This window comes from Erythrolamprus reginae, chromosome 8 (assembly GCF_031021105.1).
Source record: "Erythrolamprus reginae isolate rEryReg1 chromosome 8, rEryReg1.hap1, whole genome shotgun sequence".
In the NCBI taxonomy this organism is placed as follows: Eukaryota; Metazoa; Chordata; class Lepidosauria; order Squamata; family Dipsadidae; genus Erythrolamprus; species Erythrolamprus reginae.
In genome coordinates, this window is record NC_091957.1 from 31,260,233 (window position 1) to 31,287,300 (window position 27,068).

At 39.8% G+C, this 27,068-nt stretch overlaps 1 protein-coding gene across 6 annotated transcripts in view; it reads right to left on the reverse strand.

Moving 5' to 3' along the window:
- The window catches only part of CAPN6 (calpain 6), a 95,164-nt gene that overhangs the window by 8,274 nt on the left and 59,822 nt on the right, over positions 1-27,068 (reverse strand). For 2 of the 6 annotated variants that reach the window (XM_070759575.1, XM_070759576.1), the window contains 6 exons: positions 25,886-25,963; positions 24,481-24,676; positions 23,272-23,398; positions 21,055-21,253; positions 15,138-15,259; positions 3,580-3,716 (listed from right to left, as the gene is read on the reverse strand). In XM_070759575.1, coding sequence (XP_070615676.1) covers positions 3,580-3,716; positions 15,138-15,259; positions 21,055-21,253; positions 23,272-23,398; positions 24,481-24,676; positions 25,886-25,963 — 859 coding nt within the window. Of the gene's footprint in view, positions 1-3,579; positions 3,717-15,137; positions 17,610-21,054; positions 21,258-23,271; positions 23,399-24,480; positions 24,677-25,885; positions 25,964-27,068 lie in introns of those variants that run through there. The other 4 variants (XM_070759580.1, XM_070759579.1, XM_070759577.1 and 1 more) reach the window with 4 other exon arrangements.

Genomic DNA, 27,068 nt, shown 5'->3' on the forward strand with positions numbered 1-27,068 from the left:
ATTTTCAGTTCTAGTCAAATTTTCCATTTTGGTTTTCCAGTTGATTTTCCGATTGGTTTCTGTTGCAATAACCCTAGTTCTTCAATTACTATCACAGCTGTATGGAGGCAAGCTGATTCAATTCTTCAATTGAAGTTACATTGACAGTTGCAAGTGCAGAGTTAATATCTTCCATCAGTGGGGCAAGTCGTTTCTTGCTTATGTTTTTTAAGGCTGACAGTCTCTTTGCTTTGCATTGGACCCTGCATGAGCAAGTATTTGGTCTTTAAGTTCTTGCTGCCTTTGAGTCATAGTGTCTGCACCTTTTTGCTGTCTTTCCAAGTTTTCATCAGGTTCCAGTTGTGCAATGACTTCAGATCTTATTGGAGCGTCTACTGGTGCCAGATCAGATTTTGGTGTTTCCATTTTGCAAATTTTCTGTATTTCTTCTAATTCGACTTCACTGAACATTTGGTTCCTGATTATGAGTTGTCGCTGATCGGCCAGTCGAAGTTCCGTTATTTTTGAGTCTGCATATTCTTGTTTCCATAATTGGTACATCCATCTTTGATATCCACGTTTTTCAGGCTCCGGGTTGTAATAACACTTCCTGATTGTGCAAATTCTCTGACATTGAGAATTTCTGCCTTTTTTTTAATTATTATTTTTATATTATTATTATTATTATTATTATTATTATTATTATTATTATATTATTATTATTATTATTTCAATTTGTATGCCACCCCTCTCCAGTGATGGCGAACCTGTGACACCTGTTGCCCTATGTCAGCTCCAGTGCACATGTGCGTGCTAGCCAGCTGGTTTTCAATCTTCTTTTTGGCTGTTTTCATTCTCCTAAGGCATCACGAGACTTCCCTGAAGCCTGGGGATGGTGAAATACGATCCAACCGGAAATTCATTTCCGAACTTCCGGTTGGCCTGTTTGGCTGTTTTCACTTCAGGAATCTGGAGACTTCAGTGAGGCCTGTGTGCATTTGAGGAAGGGGCAGAGAGCAGGGGATTGTGCACATGCATGGGGTGGTAGCACAGGGGTTGTGCGCATGTACAAGGCATGGGTGTGGGGAGGCACACATATGCTAGCGCTTGCGTAACCTTTTGTCATGAAAGCCAAAAAAAGGTTTGCTATCATTGACATAGGCAAAGAATTTAGAAGCCTTCTGCTGCATTTTTTCAGAATTAAAAATCCTAAAATAATTTTAAACATTCATTATCATTCACTCCATAAAACATACTAAAAAGAAAAACCCCACTCGTTGGTCAGGGGGAAAGATCTAAAGGCTCCAGGCCTGGCGACAAAGATGAGTCTTTAAACTTTTTCGGAAGGCAAGGAGGGTGGGAGATGATTCCAGAGGGCCAGGCCCCCCACAGAGAAGGCCCTTCCCCTAGGTCCTGCCAGATGACATTGTTTAGTCGAGGGGACCTGGAGAAGGCCAATTCTGTGGGACCTAATCAGCCGCTGGGATTCGTGCAGCAGAAGGCGGTCCCGGAGGTATTCTGGCCCGATGCCATATAGGGCTTTATAGGTCATAACCAACACTTTGAATTGTGTCTGGAAAGCAATCGGCAGCCAATGCAGTCTGCGGAGTGATGGTGAGATATGGACATGTGCTATCACATGCGCACCCTTTAGGCATGCCAGCCAAAAAAAAGGTTTGCCATCACTGACATAGGCAAAGAATTTAGAAACCTTCTGCTGCATTTTTTCAGAATTAAAAAAAAAATTCTGACCATCCCACAACTTCTTGCAGTGTGACTATTCCAACTTAAAGGGCATCCAGGGTGTCAGTACTCATAGAAGAAAAAACCCTCTGTGGAGAAACCTGGCAGCCTTCCACTCTCTCTTCCTCTTGTCAGCACTGAGACTGCTGCCAGAGAGCTCCTGGCAGATTTCCCTGTATAAAAATACAACTGCAGTTGCCTTTCGCTTTGTAACAATTCAGCAGTGTTTAAACTTTAAATAATGGCAAGTGATTCTAGGAAGAATAACAGAATTGGAAGGGACTTTGGCGGTCCTCTAGTCCAGCCCCCTGCTGAAGCAGGAGACTCTACACCAGTGATCGCAAACCTATGGCACGCGTGTCACAGGGGGCACCCAGAGCCATATCTACTAGCACGCAAGCCGTTGCCATAGCTCAACTTTAGCATACATGTGCATGCCAGCCAGCTGTTTCTCGGCTTACACGGAGGCTCTGGAAGGGCATTTTTGGCTTCTGGAGGGTCTCTCGGTATATGGGAGAGGACATTTTTGCTCCCCACAGGCTCCGGGAAAGCCTCTGAGCCTAGGTAGGGTGAAAAATGGGCCTACCAGGCCCACCAGAAGTTGGGAAACAAGCCGTTTCTGGCCTCCAGAGGGCCTCTGGCGAAGCAGGGGAGGCCATTTTCACCCTCCCCAGGCATTGAATAATTGGTGTGGGCACTCACACATGTGTGATAGCGCATACGCACACGGTTTTGGCATCTGAGGAAAAAAAGGTTCGCCATCACTGCCCTACACCATTTCAGCAAAGGACCATCCAGTCTCTTCTAAAAAGCCTCCAGTGTTGGAGCACCCACAACCTCTGAAGCAGGCGGGCGTCGCCACTCCCGGTGTGATGCATGTGCAGCTCCATTTCTCTGGCATGCGTGCGAGCACATCCGAGTTAGATTTTGCTTCTGTTCCTGCATAGGAAGCAAAATCTCGTGAGGGGATAGGCGCACGCATGAGATTTTGGTGATTTTTTTTTGCTTCCATGCATGTGCAGAAGCAAAAAATCCCAGGGTGTTGCAGCAGGTAGAGTGTAAATCTGTAGGTCAGCAGTTCAAATCCCATCACCGGTTCAAGGTTGACTCAGCCTTCCATCCTTCCGAGGTGGGTCAAATGAGGAGCCGGATTGTGGGGGCAATAGGTTGGCTCTGTTAAAAAATGTTGGCTATCGCTAACATGTTCTAAGCTGCCCCTGTGTCCCCTCACACGATTTTGTTTCCTGCGCATGCACAGAAGCAAAATCCCACTCAGACATGCATGCACACATGATTTTCACTACCGGTGCAATGGCATCGAACATACCAGTAGGAACCTGCTACTGCTCTGAAGACAAGTCTTTTTGCTGGATAATTATTTTAACTATCAGGAAATTTGTCCCTAGTTCTAGGTTGATTGTCTCTTTCTTCAGTTTCTATTCATTTCTTTTTGTCTTGCCTTCAGATGTTCTGGAGAATAAGTTGACCCCCTCTTCCTTTCTGGCAGCCCCCCAAATGTTGGAACACTTCTATCATGTCACCTTTAGTTTTTTATTAAACTAGAGATACCCAATTCCTGCAATTTGGCTTGTTGGTCAAATTGGGTTGAGAAAAAGTGACCGAGTCTAAATCACTTGTTTCCAGGACAAGGGCTGGATTTAAATCTGGGTTCCTCCCTATATATGCCCTCCTGCCCAGTCCTGATCCAAATTCTTGTCCACACGGCCATATTGGTATAAAATGAATATTCATCTTCATGGTAAGATGGATGGCAAACAAATGTAAGAAATAAATGAAATAAATATATATGATTCAGCCCCAAATTGGTGCAAAAACAGATTGCATGGATTCTCTTACCTGGACAATAATGGGGCTGTCAACATTCCTTTTATAGAAAACAGCCTGGGTGTTGAAAACAGCAGTCCCAGTGCCTTTCTGAGAGGGAGACTGAATCTTCCTCTTCTCACACTTCATAATTATATAAGGGTTGGTTTCTGAAAAAAGTGCATTATCAATTAGCATTTTTGGAGAATCCCACTATTTACAAAACCATTGCAGGTTGTCCTCAACCTATGATCACAATTAAACCCAAAATTTATGATGCTGAGTAAAACATTTGTTAAATGAGTTTTGCCTCATTTTACCATTTTACTTATCACATTTGTTAAGCGAATCATTGCGGTTGTTAAATTAGTAACACTGTTGTTAAGTGAATGTGGTTTCCTCATTGATGTCAATGCCCCAAATAGCATCTGAGAAATAAATCAGATTCCAGTCCAATTCTCTCACATAAGGTTCAATTTATTATCAGAACCATGTTGGTCGCGCTACTGCAATTCCGATACTAACTTCCTTCCAGTACCCCACCCAGGTTAAGGTTCATCCCGCATCCCCACAAGTTCATCATAAGGACCAGTCTGAGTACAGGGATTCCACCGACTTCCTCTTTTGTTCAGTTGGTGCAGAACAAAAGATAACCTTGGACTCTAAGAGAGGAATTTGTTGTGACTAGTAACTTCCCTCTCATTCAAGTGCCCCTCCCAATTCCCCTAATACTGTGCTACTCTGGCAGGCCAAAGCCTCTAACTCTGCATGATGGTTTCTGGACTGACAATTTACTTGGCTTGTCTCAAAAGGGGATCCTATGTGTTATATATGGACGTACGTAGCACAGATTTGCATACCCGCCACTGATTGGTTAATCTAGTAGTGGGAAAAATAAACTGCTGTCAGTGGCTGGCTATTCAGCTGGAACTCGTGGAGTCCTCTGGGAGTTGGGCAGCATATAAGTCCAAATAATAAATAATAAACTCTTGAAATAGAGAGCCCGGCAGCCTGTCGGCCAGTTCCACTACTTGTGGCTAGAAACAAAGTTGCTGAAATTTTTCCTGCATCCTGCCTCTTCCTGCTGTGCCTCTATCTAACACTGGCATTAAAGGTGGGATCCTGAGGAGGACAAAGAAGGACAAAGGAACTGACCACCCATCTTGTGGCATCCACGGCCATCTTGATAGCAAGGGACAACCCTGTTCTGGCCAAACTAAGCATGGCTACCCAGACCTACCCTGCACCAGCCTTGTTTGATCCACAGATGGAAGAATAGCACTAGTATATGAGCTGGTTTAGAATGTTCCTGGAGGCGAACAATTACCAAGCACCTTCCAGAAAATCGGAAAAGAGCCCTCTTCCTCACCTACTGCGGCACAAAAATCTATAAGATTGCTCAAAGTTACAAAGATACTGTAAAAAGTGGCTTATGATCGTTTTGAATACTCATGACCTTTGCAGCATCCCCGTGGTCATGGGATCAAAATCATGTGATGCTTGCAACTGGCATGTATTGATGATGGTGTCCCACGGTCATATGATCAAATTTTGTGACCTGATCAGCAAAATCAACGAGGGTGTCAGAATCGCTTAACCCTGCTGTTCTGTTCGAAAAAACTCCCTAATCTTATGTTCCCGGGTCTATTTGACCCGGACTGCAAATTGATCATTTTAGGTACTTATATTTGGTCTTTTTGAAAGCTTTTTTCACCTGGAAACAAGTTTGAACATTTCTGCACACAATGGAATGAAAATTGAACTGAAAAAATTAATCCTTATTGGTTTATTTTGCACATAAATGTGCCTTCCCCCCCCATGTTAACAACTGTGTTACTAAAACATTGCAGAGGTTCATTTAAGACTTGGTGGCAAGAAAGGTGATAAAATGGAGCAAAACTCACAAAACAACCGTCTCACTTAGCAATCGAAATTTTGGGCTCAATTGCGATCACAGGTTGAGGACTACCTGTACTTCTCAAGTCTAGATATTGTATTATTTCACAAAGATTTTTGTGCATATGTTGTGCATATGGAATAATTTGCTTGAATGGTTGCAGAGCTAATTAGAAGCACTGAAACAACCTTGTTGTTGATTTAGAATAATCTTTGCCTCCTTCTCTTCCACCACCTCCTCCTCTTCTTCCTCCACTGCCAATACCCCCACCTATTCTCCTCCTCTTTCTCCTTCACCTCTTCTTCCTCCCCTCCCCCTCCTCCCCCTCAGCTATACAATATTTTCTCCCTTCCACTGCATTAAAATGGGCCATTTTCATATCAGGAGAAGCTAAAGACATAGAATACAAGTGTTACTTCAGTGCATGCAAATATTGGAGGGACTGCAAAACACATGGATTCAGTTTCAAGAAAAAGGTCCGTTGGGGTTTTTTCCAACAAAAAATAGGCTTTCTGTGTTATCAATGGTTTGCTTGTCCTAAATCCTATTTATGATTAAAACACTTTGATTAATCGTGTTGAGAGATTCAGTCCATGTTAATTGACTTACAGTGATTAATATATGGATAGTCACCGACAACAATAACTAATTGCCTGCTTAAATAATAGCAGGGATTTGTGTTAATCATAATCTAGAATGATGGATGCCAAAAAAATTATTATGAGAGCTAACTAACAAAATAGCAGAATAATACAATTTGATGGGACTTTGTAAACCTACTACAAAGTCTCAGCAGACCCTATACCCATGATGGCAAACCTCCGTGACACACGGAGCCACATTGGAGGGCACATGAGACTTTGCCATGTTTCAGCTCCATCGTGCACACGAGCATTGGCCAGCTGATTTTTGGGCTTGGGAAAGGCTGTTTCATCCTCTGGATGCTTCAGGGAAGCTTCCCTGGGGCCCCAGAGGCAAATGCCCCAACTGACAAACCAGAAGTTTAGAAAAACTCAGTTCTGGTTTGCCGTTGTGCCATTGAACCCTCCGGAGTGTAAAACCAGTACAACTTCCAGTTTAAGATTTAATTGGATTTGTATGCCCATTTGGACAGTTTTTTCATCTACCAGGCTTCAGAAAGGCCTGTGCACATAAGCAGGGGGCAGTGCAGTGTTTGTGTGTGTGCATGCATGGGGGGAGGGAATGGGTGTGAGCACATGTACGCATGCTAGTACACCCCCCCCCCCCCCTATACCCCTTTTGGCATGCAAACCCAAAAAAAGGGTTCGCCATCACTGCCCTATACCATTCTAGAGAAATGGCTCTCCAAAACCTTCAGTGATGAAGCATTCACCACTTCGGGAGGTAAGTTATTCTATGGATTAATTGCTCTGGCTGCCAGGAAATCTATCTTTATTTCTAGATTGGACCTATCTTTAATATGTTTTCATCCATTGCTTCCTATCCTGCCTGTAGGTGCAAAGTTAAAAGTTGTGCTTTTCATCATGCAGATTGGTATGTTCCAAGGGGCTATTTTCACCCAGTAAATTAGTTTTGTAAATCTATACAATTAACACAAGACTGTTGTACTCTATAAATAATGAGATAAGCCTTAATGGATATAACATTGAAGGGTCATGGGGACTAACAGCAACTTTCCCGATACTCATTAGGTATACAGTAATCCCTCGCTACTTCACAGTTCATCTTTCACGGATTTGCTATTTCACGGGTTTTCAAAGGGGGCTTAAATCCATTAAATCCATTAAAAATTTTAAATCCACTAAAAATTCATAAAATTCTTCTACAGTACTACTGTACTCTATTAAAGAAACTGGTAGGATATCACATGTAGTTCCAGCTGAGAAACATTATAGAATGACTGTTTAATGCAAAGGGTGGGTTTTAAAAGTCCAAATACTTGTTAAATACATAAAAAATATCTTTCCTCTACTTCACAAAAATTCGTTTTTCACGGGTGGTCTTGGAACGCATCCCCAGCGAAAAATGAGGGATCACTATATTTAGATTCTGCATTTCACCATGTCAAGGTAGCATTGCCAAAAGTTGAATATTATGGAAATTGCAGTCCAATAACCCCATTTGGAGTTTTGGTTCCTTGCATGAAAATCCTCATAAACCACTCTACAAAAGGGACCATTATTTACTATTATTTATATATCAGCTACTTTTCCTATTTGTATAAGTGGTTTTATGACTTTCCTACATAAATGTATGGTCTCAAAAAGGAACCGGTATGAACATATACTCAAAATGCCATATTAATGTGTGCCTATTTTTATATTGTCAATAAACGTGAATTCCTCTGTTGATCTCAAGAAACAATTCTTGTAATGGATTTTGGAGCATGACATCTGGAAGGGAAAGGCTGCAATTAACATGAAATGAAGTCCATCAGAGCATTTTCCTTCATGGGTTCCTTCTGATATTTCTCCTATAACATTCTAGATTTATTCACCTAGCTATACATTATGGTAATTTTCAGCCAGCTATTTCTAAGACAGTCAATCATTATAACGTCAATCATTATAAAGAACTGTTGTCTTGGCAACCTGCAGCAGACTCTGCATTTAGCCATTCACTAATATGATTCTTAATAGAAGCAAAAGGAGTATTTTTATGTCCCAGCAAATGTTGGTTTCATCCAGGGAATCATAGGAAGGTTACTGCAAAATCCCCATTTCCTCCCAATCAACTGTGACTTGGGAGGCAGAGAATAGATGGGAGCGGGGACAGACAAAGGTTTAATTAGTGGTTCTTCAAACTACTCAAAATTTCCACTACCAGTTCTCCAAAACTGATCAGAACCTGATTGATCCCCTCTTCTTTCTGGAAAACCCCTGACATTATTATTATTATTATTATTATTATTATTATTATTATTAGTAGTAGTAGTAGTAGTAGTAGTAGTAGTAGTAGTAGTAGTAACAGTATATTTGTATGCTGCCCCCTTTCTGAAGACTCGGGGTGGCTCACAGAATAGATACAAGCATAAGCATGTAGCACAAATCTAATAATTTAAAATACAACTAAAAACCCTAATGTAATAGCAATCATACAGTCAAATCACACCATACGTTACATTTATTGGTCAGAGGGGCATTACTGCTATCATGTTCCTCCTCGTCCTTTTTTTCTCTCGACTGACCATACCTAATTCCTGCCAACTGTTCTTCATATGTTTTAAGACCAGTTGAAGGAATTGGATATGGTTATTCTAGAGGAAAGACTCACTTTGGGATGCAGGAGAAAACCTGGTTTTACTGGTGGGCTGGATTGGCAAAAAATGGGAGTATGTAAAGAAAAAACATTTCTCAATATTGGAAATGTCATCCCAATTAGCACAGACTGTGAAAAGCACATATTTTCAAGGACTGGGCGAGGAAATTGGCACACATTCTCATCTGTAATGAACACACTCCAATTTCCTTTATCTAACAGATTAGAACCAAGTTGAGTTTGGCAGTCTCTGTTTCCTCAACAGTGTGTTATGAAACAACATTGTTCCTTGGATATTTTGAGACAGAAATAATGTTAAGAATGTGCAGAGTGGAATGAAAGCAATTTGTTTTAGTCTCTGCGCTGTTGGGCAAGTAGTTGAGTAGATGTCACCTGGGAGGACATTCTTCTCTTGGGATTTAATTCAAATATAAGAAACTAGAGACAACACAAACTGTTGAAGAAAGAATTTGTAGTATATATCTTGGACTCAATCCCAAGTTTTGCTGGACACTGAAAAAAAATCCTGTGATATGGTTCAGATTGCATTTTTGTTGTTGTTATGGTTTTTACCTAGGAAAGAAGAAATGGCATACAACTTCTGAGAAATCTTGTCAAGAAAATGGCTACGACATGTCCCAGCAATGACCAGGGGTCAACATCGACTTGAAGGCAGAAAACCAAAGTAAAATAATGCCCTTGACTGCATTAAATACTTTCTGAAAGATATCACAATATGTTGAATTCAACATACAGTGGTAGCTCTACTTAAGAACTTAATTCGTTCCATGACCAGGTTCTTAAGTAGAAACAATTTTTCCCATAGGAATCAATGTAAAAGCAAATAATGCGTGCAAACCCATTAGGAAAGAACTAAAAGCTTGGAATTTGGTTGGAAGGAGGAGGAGGAAGAAGAGGAGGAGGACAGTTGCTGCCCAGAGCGAAGGGAGCTTTTCTTTTCTCTGGGCGCTGGCAGAGGTTTCGTCCCTCTCCAAGCACCCAGAGAAAGGAAAATGCTTCGTTTGCTCTAGACTGTCAAAGCCTCCTTAAGCGCCACCGAAAGGCTGCTCTGGCAGCCCAGAAAAGCCTGAGATGGCCGGGATTAAAGGGGGAATGGCAGGAAACTGGCCGGGCCTTCTTACCACTCTCAAATTTCCTGGGAAATTTTACCGGGCTCTGGTTCTTAAGTAGAAAATGGTTCTTAAGAAGAGGCAAAAAAATCTTGAACACCCAGTTTTTATCTATCTAATATGCAATATATACCTGATATCTTTACTAGTTTTAGGGTTCTGGTATGTTAAACAGGTTTATAAGCTCCTAAATGTACTTGGTTATTAGCAGGCAGGAAGTTATGTTATTACAAGATAACTTAACAAGAGGTTATCACAAAATAACTTAACATTATGGAATAATTTGGATTTGAAAATACTGTAGCGGTGAAGATGTTTTATTTGAGTGATGGGAGCCCATAGCATCAATTGTAGGAGAACGGTAGGCAGAATTTGGGGGTGCGAGCGGGAGATTAGATGCATCATCAGCTTTGAGTCATTAGAATGAGATAAATGATCCAAATTCAACCTTTCATGAACTCTATTAACTCTTATTGAGTATTGAAGTTTAGTTGACAATTTAATGTCGAGTGCAAAGAATCAAGACCAGGATATTCTATAATCATTGCTCAAGCCTATGTTTATTTATTTATTTATTTTTATTTTTTATTTATTAATAGAGTTGAAAGGGACCGTTAGGTCATCGAGTCCAACCCCCTGCCTGAGCAGGAAACCCTACAGCACCCCAGCCAAATGGAAGTCCAATCTCCTCTTGAAGGTGTCCAGAGCTGGGGAGTTCACCACCTCCCCTGGCAGGCAGTTCCATTGGTTGATCGCTCTGACCGTCAGGAAGTTCTTCCTTATTTCCAGGTTGAATCTCTCCTTGGTCAGCTTCCAACCATTGTTCCTCGTCCGGCCCTCTGGTGCCCTGGGGAATAAAGAGACCCCCTCCTCACCGTGGCAACCCCTCAAGTATCTGTAAACTGCTATCATGTCCCCTCTAGACCTTCTTTTTTCTAGGCTGTCCATGCCCAGTTCTCTCAATCTCTCTTTGTAAGTCTTGGTTTCGAGTCCCCTAATCATTTTGGTTGCTCTTTTTTGCACCTTCTCCAGAGTTTCGATGTCTTTTTTGTAGTGAGGTGACCAAAATTGGATGCAGTACTCCAGGTGGGGTCTGACCAGGGCATAGTAGAGTGGTATTAGTACTTTCCTGGTCTTGGAGCGTATTCCTCTGTTGATGCAGCTTAGGATTGAGTTGGCTTTTTTGGCTGCTGCTGCACATTGCTGACTCATGTTTAGTTGATTGTCCACCAAGACTCCAAGATATCTTTCGCAGTCACTACTGCTGAGTGGGGTATCTCCCAGGCTGTATGTATGTCTAGGGTTCTTTTTGCCGAGGTGGAGGACTCTGCATTTGTCGGTGTTGAACCTCATTTTGTTCGTATGGGCCCACTGTGATAGTCTGTCTAGGTCTTCTTGTACTCTGAGCCTGTCCTCAAGGGTGTTGGCTACCCCCGCCAGCTTGGTGTCATCTGCAAATTTTATTAGTTCCCCTTTTATTCCCTCGTCCAGGTCGTTGATGAAGATGTTAAAGAGTACAGGACCCAGGACAGAGCCCTGTGGTACTCCACTGTCTACTTTTTTCCATGTGGATTTGGTGCCGTTGAGGACAACTCGTTGGGTGCGGTTGGTCAGCCAACTGTGCAAGAATCTAGTCAACTAAAATCACTCCAGATAATGGTCTGCAGAATTCAAGAGGGATTTAGACTCCAGGCTTATAACTTGCTTAAATCTACCTCACGGCTCTGCCTGCATTTCTCCTACATCACTATTTTGAATTGGTTGATTTCCAGTAAAGCGATTGAGAGGTTTTGTTATGCATATAAGTAGTCCATACCTGGCAATAAATACTGCTGATATATGTATTGATCTGGTATGGCCCAGATGTTTCAGTACTCTTAGAATGTTAACTTTTGAAGAATCAATGGATCTGTTTGGTAAGAAATGCAAATTATACTGTTTCTGATTTTAATATCAATGAAAAGGGGTTGTTTTATCTTTATTTGAAGAGTATTTAAAAAGGGCTGGATTTTGGATATTTTTTGGAGTATTAGCTATTGGAACAAATCTGAACACTTTTTAGCACATATGATTTGGTCTTGTCCAACAATGGTCTTGTTTTGGTTTCAAAATATTACATATAATATGTCAATACAATTTGAGAAAGAAGCAGTTAAGAACATTACTGCAGTGCTGAATTATAGAGTTCCTCATTGTATGAGAGGCTCTGGATTTATTAGGCCCGGCAAGGAAGATAAATTGCATAACTGGAAATAAAATTGCTCTCTTGACTTTAAGGCATTGATCTAGGTTATGAGTTTGTTATCTATTCTTGAAAAAGGCATTGAGTCCTAAAATGGAGAAAATGAAACAACCAGTTTCTAAATGGTCTAAAAATAAAATCTGACAAGGGAAAAAATACACTGCTCAAAAAAATAAAGGGAACACTTAAACAACACAATACAACTCCAAGTAAATCAAACTTCTGTGAAATCAAATTGTCTACTTAGGAAGCAACAGTGATAATCAATTTCACATGCTGTTGTGCACATTCAACTTTATACAGAACAAAGGTATTCAATGAGAATATTTCTTTCAATTCAGATCTAGAATGTATTATTTGAGTGTTCTTTTTATTTTTTTGAGCAGTATATAAAGGTCTGTAAGAACTTGTTCAGAAGAGTTGATTCAAGACATTTGCTTATAAGATTTCCCTTAATTCAGTAGTGATCCTACATGGAGCTCTGTCTTAAACCAGCTAAGTCAATTCTTTGAGATATCGACCACCAGATCATAGATTGTCCAATTAGTTCCCAGGTTTAATTTAATAGGCTGCAATTTTGTTGAATGCTATAGGACAAGTAAAAATAAATCATCATCTTGCTGTTGTCAGGGTCCCAAATAACAACATAAGCAAATGACAAATCGCTTTAGAAAATGAGCTGTTTTCCTGCTTATTTTAAGAGGCTCTCTGCAGAATGTTTTTAGCCTCTGACATTCCCCGAGGAAGCTAGGAAGAGAACTGAGGTGCTTTCTCAGCTTTTTAAGGCACCACCAACAGATCGATAAAACAAATGTTTGCGGTTGCCAAAAGCTGAAAGCTGGGCTGAATTATTGTGGAGCTCTCTGGAACACACTGCTAACTTAAATATCTGTTATCTAGATTGGGAGCATCTGTCAACCTCTGCATTTCTTCTTCATGACCTGTTTGCATCGGCTTCCATAGTAACGGTGGGAGGTGGGAAGAGCATTGGAATTTGGGAGGGGGAAAGATGTGCTGGAGGACCTGTTTAAATTTTGAATTACTGTTAAGGGAGGGTTAGCATCGCCACCTCCTCCTTGCACAGTGTTGCATCCTAGGCATGATTATCGCTGGCTCAAGATCAACGGGGCATACAAGATGTGGAAGAATCTAACAATCTGGTAGGCAGGAAGAACAAAGGCAGCCTCTTCCCAGCAGTTCATAGAATATATCTGCAGTTATGCAGATAGTTGCTTTAGTCTGGCAAGATTCTGTCTACAGGTGAACAACAATACGGAAACTACTCAAAACTGTCATTCTTGGTTCTTGGGGCCTGACATATTTCAACATCCCATACCTTCTGCCTTTTGTTATTACACTCTTGTATTCTTTCAATTCCTTCCTTTTATCTTTCCTCTTGTGATCACTCAAACTCTAACAGTGCATTCAGGTACAGACAGAAAGCAAGAATCTTGTTGCTCAATCAGAAATAAAAGAGACCCCAGGGGAAGATCTAATGCCTCCGGAGACCATTAAAAACACCCTAAACTTGTGGGGCCCAACTCTGGTCTTGCTCTTCACCTGTATAAACATCTATTGCCAACTTCCAAGGATTGGGGCTTGCCGTCATTATCCCTATATATAAATATATGTATAAGAAAAGGATGATTCTGCCAACTATAGACCAATACAATCAGAAAATCAGAAAACACTGCAAAACACATACAACAGAAACTTCAGGCCTGGCTGAAACAAGAACACGTACTTGCAAAGGGAACAAGCTGATTTTAGGGCTGGCTGGTCTACCATTAATTAACGCATTCAGAAAGTCCCAGTCTTCACTTGGGTCTGGTTTTCTTCTTCTTCTTTTAAAAGGATCCAGAGCAAGATAACGGAGAAAATGTCACTATAGCCATTTGCTAAGCCCAGTTCTAATTCTGGTTGAGAGGCAAATAATTTAATTTGATGTACAGGTTTTTGCTGCTGTCATTAAGGAAAGGAGCAGAGAAGCATCCAAAGCAGTACCGAGACAGCAGAGGGCACTGGTTAACTTTCAAGTAAATTGGCTTTTACATTGCCCACGTGTTAGTAGGCCATTCTGATATTGATTAAGGCTGGAGGAAGGCAGAAATCAATTCCTGTTTTATCAGCAAAAGCACAGATTTAGCAAAACCAGCAGTGGATGCTCAATATGTACAATGTCATGGACAAATGCTCAAAAGGGATTTGTATTAGCTTGGAATACTGCATCCCATTCTGGTCATCACAATGCAAAACGATGTTGAGAGCCTAGAAAGAGTGCAGAGAAGGCCAACCGAGATGATTACAGATCAAGTATAAATTAAAACAATAACCCCAGTTAAAAACCCACAACTCAGCAATCCAACCAAAACATACCTATCATTCAATATAATTTGGCCATGAAAGATGTACAATTCATGGCCCCCAGGTCTGCCGGCAACGCCAGGTCTTTGTAACCTTTTGGAAGGCCAGCAGGGTGGAAGCAATATGGACATCGGGGAGGAGTTGGAGGAGCTAGGTATTTCTGGTCTAACAAAGAGAAGGACTAAGGGCAACATGATAGAAGTTTTCCAGTACTTGAAGGGCTGTCACAGAGAAGAGGAGGTTGACCTATTCTCCAAAGCATTTTAGGGCAATACAAGGTGTAATGGAGTGGAAGATGATTAAAGAGAGAGCCAACCTAGAACTAAGGCAGAATTCCCTGACAGTGAGGACAATTAATCAGTGGAACAGGTTGCCTCCAGAAGTCATGGGTTCATGAACTTTTCAAGAAAGAGTCGTTTGTCCAGAATGCCATAATGTTTCCTGCCATAGGCAGGGGAGGTTGGGTTAGAAAAGCTTCACAATCCCTTCCAATCCTATTTTTCTATATTTTAATTTAAACCATTGACATGGCCAGAAATCATAAGTGGGTATCCAAGCATGGAGGGTTCTAAATGGTTAGTCTTTTGAAAGATTTGCACTGAGTGTAGCTAAGCAATAAATCCTTTAGTGAACCATAGATGGGCACTAGTAGTAAAGAAATTAATTTTTCAATTTTGGATTCACTCCATTGCTCAGAAAGCATTTTGGCAGGACTTACCCCCATGACTATTTTGACTCTGGAGTCCTTCCACCCTATAGACTTTAATGAGGGACATTCTCTTAGGCACACCCAGCAGGATATCCAGGCAAGACAGTTTGGGTTTGTTCAGATTCAGCTCCCTGAAATATCCAAGTGAAATAAGTATGTAGGTTGGAAAGAAAGATTAGTAGCTATAAACGTTCCATTGGAACTCTATAGCCTTCTTCAGACAATATGTTCAAGCCAAGGGTTAACTAGGATTCTTAATATAATTAATATATACCAGACTAAAAATAAAATTTGCTAAACATTATACATTAACGGTGATTTTATTTTAGTTCATTGATATTAGATATTAGAGGTCTTTGATGCACACTGAACTTGCACTAGAACTGATGATATTACCTAGCCGGGTGATAAAACATCTAACAAGAAAACTAAGGACCCATTTCAGCCCTGAGCTATAGATATTGTCTGTAAACCATTAGACAGCTATTTATGATGATAAAAATTACAACAAAATACTGTATGGATGGTTAATTTCAATGCATTTCAAACAATGGTCATCATTCCATGGCTGCACTAGCATCTTATATATATTGGTTGCTTGCGCATGGGACCTATTAATTTACCTAAGTCGCTCCTATTCCACTTTATAAAAATTAATTCTCTATTCTTCATCCCGTTTATCTGTTTTTCCAATTTCACTCATTTGTTTTCACATAATTGCAACTCCATTAACCTTTCCATTTGAAAATCTTCCCTATACAGCTCCAAACAAGGAACTCCTCATCCCCCCTCTTTTTCGTTCGCAATTAACCACTTTTTCCTTATTCTTGGTCTCTTATCTTCTTCAATCCAATAATTAAGTTTTTTGTCCCACTCTTTAAACTTAAATGCTGATAGCCCCCCTGACAGCACCTGAAATAGGTACATCATTTTGGGAACGATCATCATTTTCAAAGCTCTTATTTTAGAGATTCTCCTTAGCCTTTTCTCTTTCCAGCTCCTGATCTGTTTCAGCATTTTCCTCCATATTAATCTATAATTCATCTCCTCAATTTTCGTTGGGTTTCTCAATAACCAAATTCCCAAATATTTAATTTTTTAAAATCCAAATTTCTTTCCTAATTTCTATCTGCTCTCTCGGACCTGTATTTAAACACATAACCTCTGATTTTTCCATATTAACCGACAGTCCGATTCCCGTTTAAACTCTTGAAAATTTTTCTTATATCTTTGATCAACTCCATCAGGGTCTGGGTCAATATAATTGCATCATCTGCAAATAAGTTTCATTTCATTTCTAATTCCCCTATTTTATATCCTGCCCAAGTGTTATCTTGTCTTATCTTATTAGTTAAAATCTCTATTGCTATTACAAATAACTTTGGAGATAAAGGACATCCCTGCTTGGTGCTATTGTACATACTCCTGATCAGTTGGAGGATGATGAAGATATTGAGGACTCGGATTCAGATAGTGTTTATGAATTAGTGGGGGCCCGGCTTTACAGGTAGTAGAACAGGTGGGAGGCCAGCCACAGGATGGGGCTATGAGTTCAGGATCTAGTGAGGGAAAATCAGACACTCGCTGGGTTAACCCTAAATTCAGAAGGGCCCAAAAACATAGAGAGCAGAGGTCTGGAAGAAGATATTAAGGAGAGGAATGGGTGAAATATTGTAGTGATGTATTTGGCACGTCAGGGGGTCAGTGGAGAAGAAGGGTGGAGTTTCAACATTGTCGAAAGGAAAAATGGAGGTGTTTTTGCCACGCTAAAGTAAGACAAAGTATTTTGTATTGTTATCAGTCAGTGCTACTGCTTTTCAAAGTTATGCTGTTAGGAAAATAAATCTTGTTTAAGTGAAGCAGAAGGAGGAATGTGAGAAATGCAGCTAAGAGAGAGATAACGGACCGAGTGCTGTATGGAATGTGTTTGAATTACAGGAGAGCAGAGAAATAAATGGAGTTTCTTTATTCATGAAATGATGCATTTAATAAGAGTTATTTGTAATTGCTAAATTTCTACCAGAAACCAGAACAGATGCCATTTAATATTTTAATTCTCTGCATTCTTTGTCCATTCACCCTAATATATGTTTCATTCCCTTTATAAATCTCTTTTATAGTTTCACAAAATTTATCCCCCATATTTAGTTCCTTACATAATTTATATAAATATCTATGGTTAACTTTATCAAAAGCTTTATTCACATCTAATTTCAAAATTCCCAATTTCCTTTTAGTAACGGTAACATGGTGCATCACATTTATTACATTTCTAATTGGTTCACTTATTTTCCTTCCCTTCACAAATCCATATTGATCCTCTTCAATTATTTTTGGTAAAATATTTTCTAGTCTATTTGCCAATATTTTCATAAATATTTTATAATCTTGATTTGCCAAACTGATCGGATGGTAGGACCCAGGCTCTCTTAAATCTCAATCCATCTTCGGGATAGTAACCATCTCTGAAAGCTTCCATGTCTGTGGGATATCATGATTTAACAATATATTATTAAACAGTTTCCCCAAATGTGGCAACAATACATTCATATAAGTTTTATAAAATTCCCCTGTAAACCCATCCGGGCATGGTGCTTTGGCTTGTTTTAACCTTTTAATTACTCTAGCAATTTCATCTTGTGTAATTTCTGCATTCAATATTTGTTTATCTTCTTCACTTATTATTTTCGCAACATTGAGGACTCTTATCTTAACCTGCTCCTCTTTATACAAATCCTCATAATATTTTCTCATTATCTTTTCTAGCTGCTCTTTACCATATCTAACCTCTCCACTAGAGTCTCTCAGTGCTAATATACATGATTTTTCTTTCCTATTCTTCAAATATATTGCCATTTGCTGCATTGATTTTGGGCCCCAGTTCAATGTTTTTTGCTGCATCGTCATTCTCATCTTGTTCCATTGGATCTCATGCTACGCCATCAATTGTTTCTTTTTCAATTTCAATAAACTATTCCAATCTCTACTTTTAGTTAATCTTTAGCTGGTCTTGTATCAAATCTATTTCCCTTATCTTCATTTCCCTTTCTCTGCCTCACCTCTTCCTAATATCTGCTTCCATACATATACATTGTCCCCTCATAAAGGCCTTACATACATCCCATACAATTGGTTGTTTAATATCCCCCACATCATTAATTCTAAAATATTCATATAACTCTGTCTGCAATTTATCTTTATCTTCTTCACTAGCAGTTACAACTGCATTATATCTCCAAATTCTTTGATTGCGTTCCTGACCTATTTCCAATTCTGCTAATAGTGGGGCATGATCTAATAACCAAATACTTTTAATATCTACTTTTTAAACTTGTATATTGCCCCCCCCCCCTATTCATTAATATATAATCAATGCAGCTAAATGTGTGATATCTTGCTGAATAATATGTACTTCTATTTGGAATATGTGCATGAAGATCCACCATATTAAGTCTGTTTAAATGTAACATCCTACTGTTTCCAAATCCTTTTGTTAATTGCATATTAAAATCTCCTGCCAAAAAAGTTGAGCCCTCCATAAAGTTATCTAACTTCCTCTTAGTATTTATTATAAATTGTTTTGTTTTCGTATTTGGGGCATAAATTGCTGCTAATGTCAACTTCTTTTGATTAATTTTCCCTTTAACAAATAACCACCTTCCTTCTCTATCTTTCTGAACACCAATATCTTCGAAAGGAACCCTCTGATGAATAAGAATCGCCATACCTCTACTATTTTGTGTTCCTCGAGATTCATATTCCAATTTCTATCATTAATCAATTTATCTCTTCCACTCCTTCTTTTATGTGTTTCTGTCAAAATCATAATATCCACCTTATATTGCTTAGCCATCCTTAATATCCTAAAATGTTTCAAATCTGATCCCAAACCATTCACATTTAAAACCATTATCTTACACTCAATCATAATATACCAAAATAACCCTTTCACCCTCTTGTTTTGCCCTTGGTTTAATTTTTTCCCCTTCCTTACCCTTGTCACCCCCCCCAATGTGCCTCCCCCTGTGCTCCCCCCACCAAAAGGGGGGAGGACAAGAAAAACGCTTTTCCAGTTATGAGGCACATTCTCTTGATTGTGTTCCCCCTCTACTGAGCTCCACTTTCAACCACTTTTAAATGTAATTAAAGAGAAAAATTCCCCTCCCACCCTCCCTTCTCATTTAGATAATTCCTTCTTTAACTTTTTTAAACTTCCTTTACCATTTTCCCTTCTTCTCCCTCCCACAAGAATAACAGATACAATGTATTCCAAAGACATCTCTGAAAAAAGGGGGGGCAACCAGGTCACATTTTTGCTTTCTTCTCACACTGAGCTCTTGTTTTCCTCTACTCCCTTCTGATGGCCTCCACCTGTCCAGTTAACTCCTTCAGCTGCTCCTCTCTTTGTCTTTCCTCCTCGTCTGGAGTACTACGACCGTTGAAAAGATCTTCTCCTTCTTCTGCTTCTTTTGTCTCACCCATAGCTCCTTGTGCTCCGCCTTCTTCAAACCCGATCCCCAGTTGATCCAATAATGACTTTCCCTCTTCCAGTGTACGTGCCCTGTACATCTTATTTTCTTGGAACACCAAAATAGCAGCTGAAAACCCCCAAGTAAACCTTTTTCCACTTTTTCGACTTGAAATTGGGTGTAAGGCAGCTCTCGCTCTCAAGGTTTCCCAAGAGAGATCTCTCAGAACTCTTATCTCATTCCCATCTTGTTTAAGGCTGGCACAACTTTTCAAAAATGTGTAGACGATCTCCGCTTTTTTTCTCACTGGCCAAAGCCATAACAATGTCTCTTTGCCTCTCCCTGTTTCTATGTGGGGCAGCCCAATTGACACATATTATATCATCAGAACCAACTTGGGATCCTTGCTTATTAATCCAACCAGTTACTGCTTCATTTAAATTTGAGCCTGAAACAAAGTCTGATCTAAACCCACGCAGACGTAAATTTCTTCTCCTTTGACGGTCCTCCAGATTAGCAATTCTGTAATTCATTTGTTTTATAGTCTCTTCCTGATCCTTAGATTGTTTTTCAACTTTCTGAATTTTTCAAGTAGCTACGTCGGTCTCTTTTTAAACTAATTTTACATCTGAAGCCAGATTTCCTAGTGCTGACTCCACTGTAATAAATTTCTGCTCAAATCCTGAAACAATTTCTAAGTCTATCCAACTTTTTTTCGATCTTTCCGAGGCTCGACTTGCCACCTTCCGCCATTTTAAAATTTATTGTACTCACTTAGTTATAGCGAAAGAATCTCCGTCTTTGCTTAAAACCATAAATCTTTAGATTCTCTTTGAAGTTCTGTGGATTCTCTACCTCTCTGTTTTTCTTCAAGAAGGATTTATAGTATTTTGAGAAAGAAATTTCCCTTTACATAATAAATCACCACAGAGCTCGAGGCAGGGTGCCTAGAAAAAACTTTGACACATGCGCAATCAATCAGCTAGAATTCCGACTATATGCCATCCAGGGTTTTCCTGTCACCTGGGCCGGGGGTAGGTCAAGTTGGCTCTTCTATGTCTTGTGGACTTCAACTCCCAGAATTCCTGAGCTAATCATGCTAGCTCAGGAATTCTGTGAGTTGAAGTCCACATGCCATAGAAGAGCTGACTTTGCCTACCGCTGACTTAGTTATGTACCCAATTACCACTGATTAGTTTGCAATGTGGAGCAGAGCATTATGTGTATGAAAACTGCAGGAATTCAATGAACACTGTTTTCATCACACAGACACAAAATGTAATCACCATCGAAGGGCCTTGAGTGTTCATCTTATTCGCCATAATTCCCTGAATATCTTGCTTTCTTCATGCATTGGGTCAATCTTCCTTTATCAAATGTTTGGAAGTTTGAGCAAAGGCTCAGAAAAGTGGGAATGAGAAAATAAAAAGCCCTATTGCCAGAAGTTGCAGTCATACCTGAGTGCTGATGGAACATCTGTGAAGAGCCTCAGAATAAATTCCCCTTCAATGTTTGGAGAAAAAGTGGTTGGGATCAAAAGGTATCGACCTTGCTTGAGAAGCCCTTTTAAATACACTGTGCGATTGTTCAGGTAGGTGAAATTAGTTATCCTCTCTTGTATTTTTAACTGGTGCAAGCGATATTCTCGGTTTTCCTCTACCTAAGGTTGGAAAACAAATGTAGATATGGCATGTTCTTATTCACAGAGGACTTGGCTTATTAAAGGCAATTTTCATATGCTGGATTCCAACAATTAAGCTCAACTGCACTCAAGAACTGCTGTTCAAGAAATAACAGAAACATAATTTCAAGTTGGAAGAAAATTAGAGAACTCTTGGTCTAACTCACGGCTTAAGCAGGAGACCCTATACCAGTGATGGTGAACCTATGGCACAGGTGGCACAGGTGGCACATGGAGCCATATCTGCTGGCACGCGAACTGTTGCACTAGCTCAGCTCCAATGTGCATGTGTGTGCTGGCCAGCTGATTTTTGGCTCACACAGAGGCTCTGGAAGGGCATTTTTGGTTTCCAAAGAGCCTCCAGGGGGATGGGTGAGGGTGCTTTTACCCTCCCCTGGCTCCATGGAAGCATTTGGAGCCTGGGGTGGGTGAAACATGATCCTACCGGGCCCACCAGAAGTTGGGAAACAGGCCGTTTCTGGTCTCCAGAGAGCCTCTAGGGGGGGAGCTGTTTTCCTGAATTATGGGTGTGGGCACTCGATAGCGCATGTCCACGTTTGTTCAGCACCCGAGGGAAAAAGGTTTGCCATCACTGCCCTATACCATTTCAGACAAGCGACTGTCCAATCTCTTCTTAAAAACCTTCAGTGTTGGAGCACTAACAACTTCTGGAGGCAAGCTCTTCCACTGGTTAATTGTTCTCACTGTCAAAAACCTTATCTTTAGTTCTAGGTTCTCTCTTTGGTTAGTTTCTGTTGTATCTTGAAATGGCTACCTTGTATTTCCTGTAGATAGTTTGTTCCGTCTTCCAGCGCTGTCTGAGCTAAAGCAGGAAGTCGCTCCTGATTGGCTCAGACGCGGCTGGCTCTTGCTTTGGCGGGAGCCGCAAAAGTATAAAAGAAGCGGTTTCTCCAAGCAGAGTCAGTCGGTACTAGCTGAATTGTCACTTGCCTTGCTGAGCTGTCACTTGTTCTCTGAGCTGAATAAAAAGTACCGATTTGTTTGAACCCTGTCTGTGGGTCTACTTCAGTTTCCTTCTTGTGCTTCTTGTTCTGCCTTCAGGTGCTTTGGAGAATAGGTTGACTCCTTCTTCTTTGTGGCAACCCCTCAAATATTGGAACATTGCTATCATATCTCCCCTGGTCTTTCTCTTCACTAGACTAGATGTACCTAATTCCTGCAACTGTTTCTCATGTGTTTTAGCTTTGAGCTCCCTAATCATTTTTGTTTCTCTTCTTTGCTCTGTCTCTGGAGTCCCAACATCTTTTTTATATTGCAGTGACCAAAATTGGATGCAAATTAAACTTACAGGTAATCCTTGCTTAAATATGATAATTGGAACTGGCAACTCTGTCACAGATGAACAGAAAATCACGATTTATAATGACTGCTCTGGTTGATTTGTTAAGCAAATCCTGTATGGACATAAAGCATGAGACCCCATGACCACATCTTACAACTTCCTGCCAGTTTTCCCATTGGCTTTGCCTGCTGGAAGCCAGCAATGAAGGTTGCAACTATCAATCATAAGACTGTGCAATAAGCAGGGGTGGGCTACTGCCTGGACGGGGGAGGGGGAGGGAAAGGATGCAGTGGGGTAGCAAAAATGGAGCTCCACCCCAGAGCACCCAATTTGCACTGAAAGATGTTGAAAGAAAATGCAGGGCGTTCTGCATAAGCCATGCTCACAGTGTGGTAGTAAAAGTTTTAGTAGCCCTTCACTGGCAATAACCATTGTAATTGTGCACTAGTTGCCAAGACCCCAAGTCACAAATGTGTAACTATAAGGACACTGCACCAGCTGGAACCTCAAGGATCACTTGTAAATCCCATTTGTTCAGTATTGTTGTAACTTCAGTTGCTGAAAAGGTGCTAGTTAAGTGAAGCCTACCTGTACATGAAGATAGATCATTATGGCATAAGAACAAAAATACAAGCTACATGATATATCAGTTCTTCAGAGCAATTGTCTTGAGTGCAGGTGGATGGAGACCTACCTTGAAAATTTCAAAGCCAATAACAAGATTATCTCCTGCCCCTTCTTTCCGGTGAATCCGTTGGTCCTTCTGTTGCAGAGAGATCAAGACTTTGTCTTCCACCTTCTTAACATCAAAAATATACTGGAAAAAATAAGTACAGTAGCTCATGAAAAGTAGCTTATGAAAACAGGCAATCGAAAGGTTGGGGAGCAACTGTTACTAAGGCCTTGTGCAGGCTGATTGACATAGAAACATAGAAACATAGAAGTTGGACGGCAGAAAAAGACCTCATGGTCCATCTAGTCTGCCCTTAGATCTTTCCCGTGCTATATGTGTGTCTGCATATTAGTAACCCCACACAGCAGTCAATCAACTTTCCCCAGCTAAGTACAATCCAGATATTTTTTGAAGATTAATGCCATAATCTCCCAACTTGAAGGCTCTTTGGATGTTGAAGTAGATACTTGGAAAATACTAAACCTCCTCAAGATTAATGCTGAGTTATGGGAATTCTTGTCAGCCTTATTAATGGAATCTCTGAAGATATCTGATTGGCCAATGTTGTAAGCTGAAATGCCAAAACATGTAACTACCCTAGCTCCAGGCTTGTTATGTAGAGAAATGTAATGACATATGGCAACGAATAGGAGGCAGATCAAAGTTCAACCTGTAGAATGAAACCCAAGAATTAGTTTTCTGTGCCAGTTTTATTCTTTTTAAATCTAAGGAGATGAAGTGATGCTGTTTATCTTGGGTCAGTTGAGGGATAAAAATGGGACATGCCTACTTTCAATTAAAGACAATTGGCTGTAAAATCTGATCTTTGGGAAGTTTGATACCAAAACTTCTGATGGAATTTAGTCACCAGAGGGTATAATTTCTCAAAATGTCACAATGCAGATTGCAGAAAATAAAATACTGAAATTATCAGATCCATGATTCTGCCATTCTTCAGGGAAAGGGGTCATTTATATTATATAGTTGCTCTATCCCCTGTGTATCCTATATCCTGTACCTTATTGCTTTTTAACCCTTTTCTTGGCACTTAAATGCCCTGGGATTTCGCACATTTCAGGAAATGTAGGGGGAGGGAGGGCCATGTGGGTTACAACATCTGAAAAATGGGCAGAGGATGATCCTGAGAAAGTTCCCTTATTGCATTCTGAAAGCGGCTGTTACATACACAATTATGTATTCATCAAATTTAAATTTGATATGAAAACCTGAGGATTTTGAAGAAAGGTGGCTTCGTTGTTTAAACTCCCTCCAGAGCGATTTAACATGGCATTTGGATTCTTCGTCCACTGTCCACGCATCATTTTCTTTTCCCAAGTCTTATGGATACTGAAGAAAGAGGTGTTCACAATTCGACAAATGTCCACATCAGTGAAGTTTTTGCACCAGTCTTCAAATGTCATCCTGACCCATAGTTGAATTTAAAAAGGAAACAAAAACAAAACCCCCCCCTAAGCACATTGTTTAATTGATGGTGGGTGGATGAGTAGAAAACGTTTCTTTCAAATATAAAAATAACACCTGCCCTCCAATGTATAGTCTACTTCTTAGATCTTGGCTGAGGCTGAAAAAACAAACATAATCATTCACCTTTTTTCCCATCAATCTTTTCCATTCTTTTTCTGAAGGGTTTGGAGCTTAAATTCTTTGGAAACCCTGCAGATGGGCATACCAATTATTAAAGAACAACCAGAGATCTGCCAGGTTTGCTGAATGTTTCTTCCCACAATAGTTAGTGGTTCATATTTTAATAATCACTGGTGCTATTTACTGTAAAATTTGGTTTTATTTTAGGTACAAGTTTTAACCTTTACACCTTTCTAAATGAAATATTGGTCATTGACTAAAGTTAAAGACTTAGACCAACTTGGTTTTATACATCTAACCGGAGCAATGTTCTACAGGTAATCCTCGACTTACAATCACAATTGAGTCAAAATTGCTATTCTTAAGTGAGATATTTGTTAAGTGAGTTTCGCCCCATTTCATGACTTTTCCTATCACAGTTTTTAAGTGAATCAGTGCAGCTGATAAATTAGTAACCTGGTTGTTAAGTAAATCTGGCTTCCCCATTGACTTTGCTTCTCAGAAGGTCGCAAAAGGGATCCTGGGACACAGCAGTGGTCATAAATATGAACCAGTTGCCATGCATCTGAATTTTGATCACATGATCATGGGGATGCTGCAAAGGTCATAACTATGAAAAACAGTCATAGGTCACTTTTTCCAATGCTGTTGTAATTTTGATTGGTCACTAAATGAACTGTTGTAAGTTGAGGACTACCTGTAATTGCATATTAGATTGATCAACCACTACAGGGCAAACAAAACACCCAAATGTTCATCTGTTTGCTACTCAAAAGCTAAGATTCTCTGCCAGGAATAGTCATTTTATTTTTTCCTACGTAGCTAAATACCAAAACGCTACATGGCTCAATCAATGATGAATCAATCAATCAATCAATCAATCAATCAATCAATCAATCAATCAATCAATCAATCAATGATGGAAATTTGTATGAGGAAAAAATTCCTGTGGAGAGAAGATACCGCCACTAAGGATTATTGGAAGCAAAACTAAATATGACACGGACATTGATTAACTGAGCTCACCAAAATTCTCCATTATTTTCAAGGGTGAGACCTAATCTTGTGCACTCTGATTTGGTCACTTTTTTCCATTCCTCAGATCTAAAAAAAGAAAGGGGAAAAAAGTTAAACACCTATCATATTCTTCAGAGTATAAGACACAGCTTTTTACCCTCCAAAAAAGGGTGAAAACTTGGGTGCATCTTATACACCGAATGTAGCCCTACCCAGCCACACCCACTCTTTGGTCTCTGCCTGCCAGAAATTTACTGTATTTTTCAGAGTATAAGATGCACCTAGAATTTAGAGTTGGAAAACAAGGGAAAAATATTCTCAACCAAATGGTGTAGTAATATATTATATAATAAAATACCAGTATATCAGAATACCTTTTGCAAACATGTACGCTTTTTAGAAACTTCAAATGTGACAGCTTTAAAACTTGTGGACTACAACTCTCATAATTGCTCCTCCAGCTCAGGAATGGGAGTTGAAGTCCACAAGTCTTTTAAACTTGCCAAGTTTGAATACTCTTGCACTCCTAGCCCCTAACCCAGGGGCACTGTTCCCTCTAAACTGTGCGGATTTACCTGGTAATTCACCAGTTCAAGTTTACTAAAAGGCTGATAGGCTTTTAGATGGTGTGGGAGGATTGCTGACTTAACTACACAGTGTGCACAATTATTAGGCAAGCTTTATTTTTGAGGATTACTATTATTATTGAACAACTACAGTGCTCTTGGTCAATCCAAAATATTAATAAATCTCAAATCTGAATATTTAAAAAAATTAAAATGAGGTTATGCCTTTCTTAGAAGAATATCTATGTCTGCCCAATTATTGGGCAATTATTAGTGTGCAGAATTCTTATGCAACTAAATGAAGTATGAAAATTTTCCCATCTCACTCATTTAGCTTCATTTGTTAAAGTGAGAATAATAAAGAAACAATTCAATTTACAAGTTCACAATAGGGTTTAGGTCAGATGAGGAAGGGCAGACTTGTCATTATTCATTCATCTTTGAGGCCTTTATTGTCTAGCTGTGCATTGCAGTACTTCAATATATGTGATGGAGCATTGTCCTGTATAAAAATAATTGTTTTCTTGAAAGATGAAGACTTTTTCCTGGATGACTGCTTGACGAAAGTGTTTTCTACAAACTGATAGTTGATTTGGGAGTTGATTTTATATTCAGTTTGGTATCTA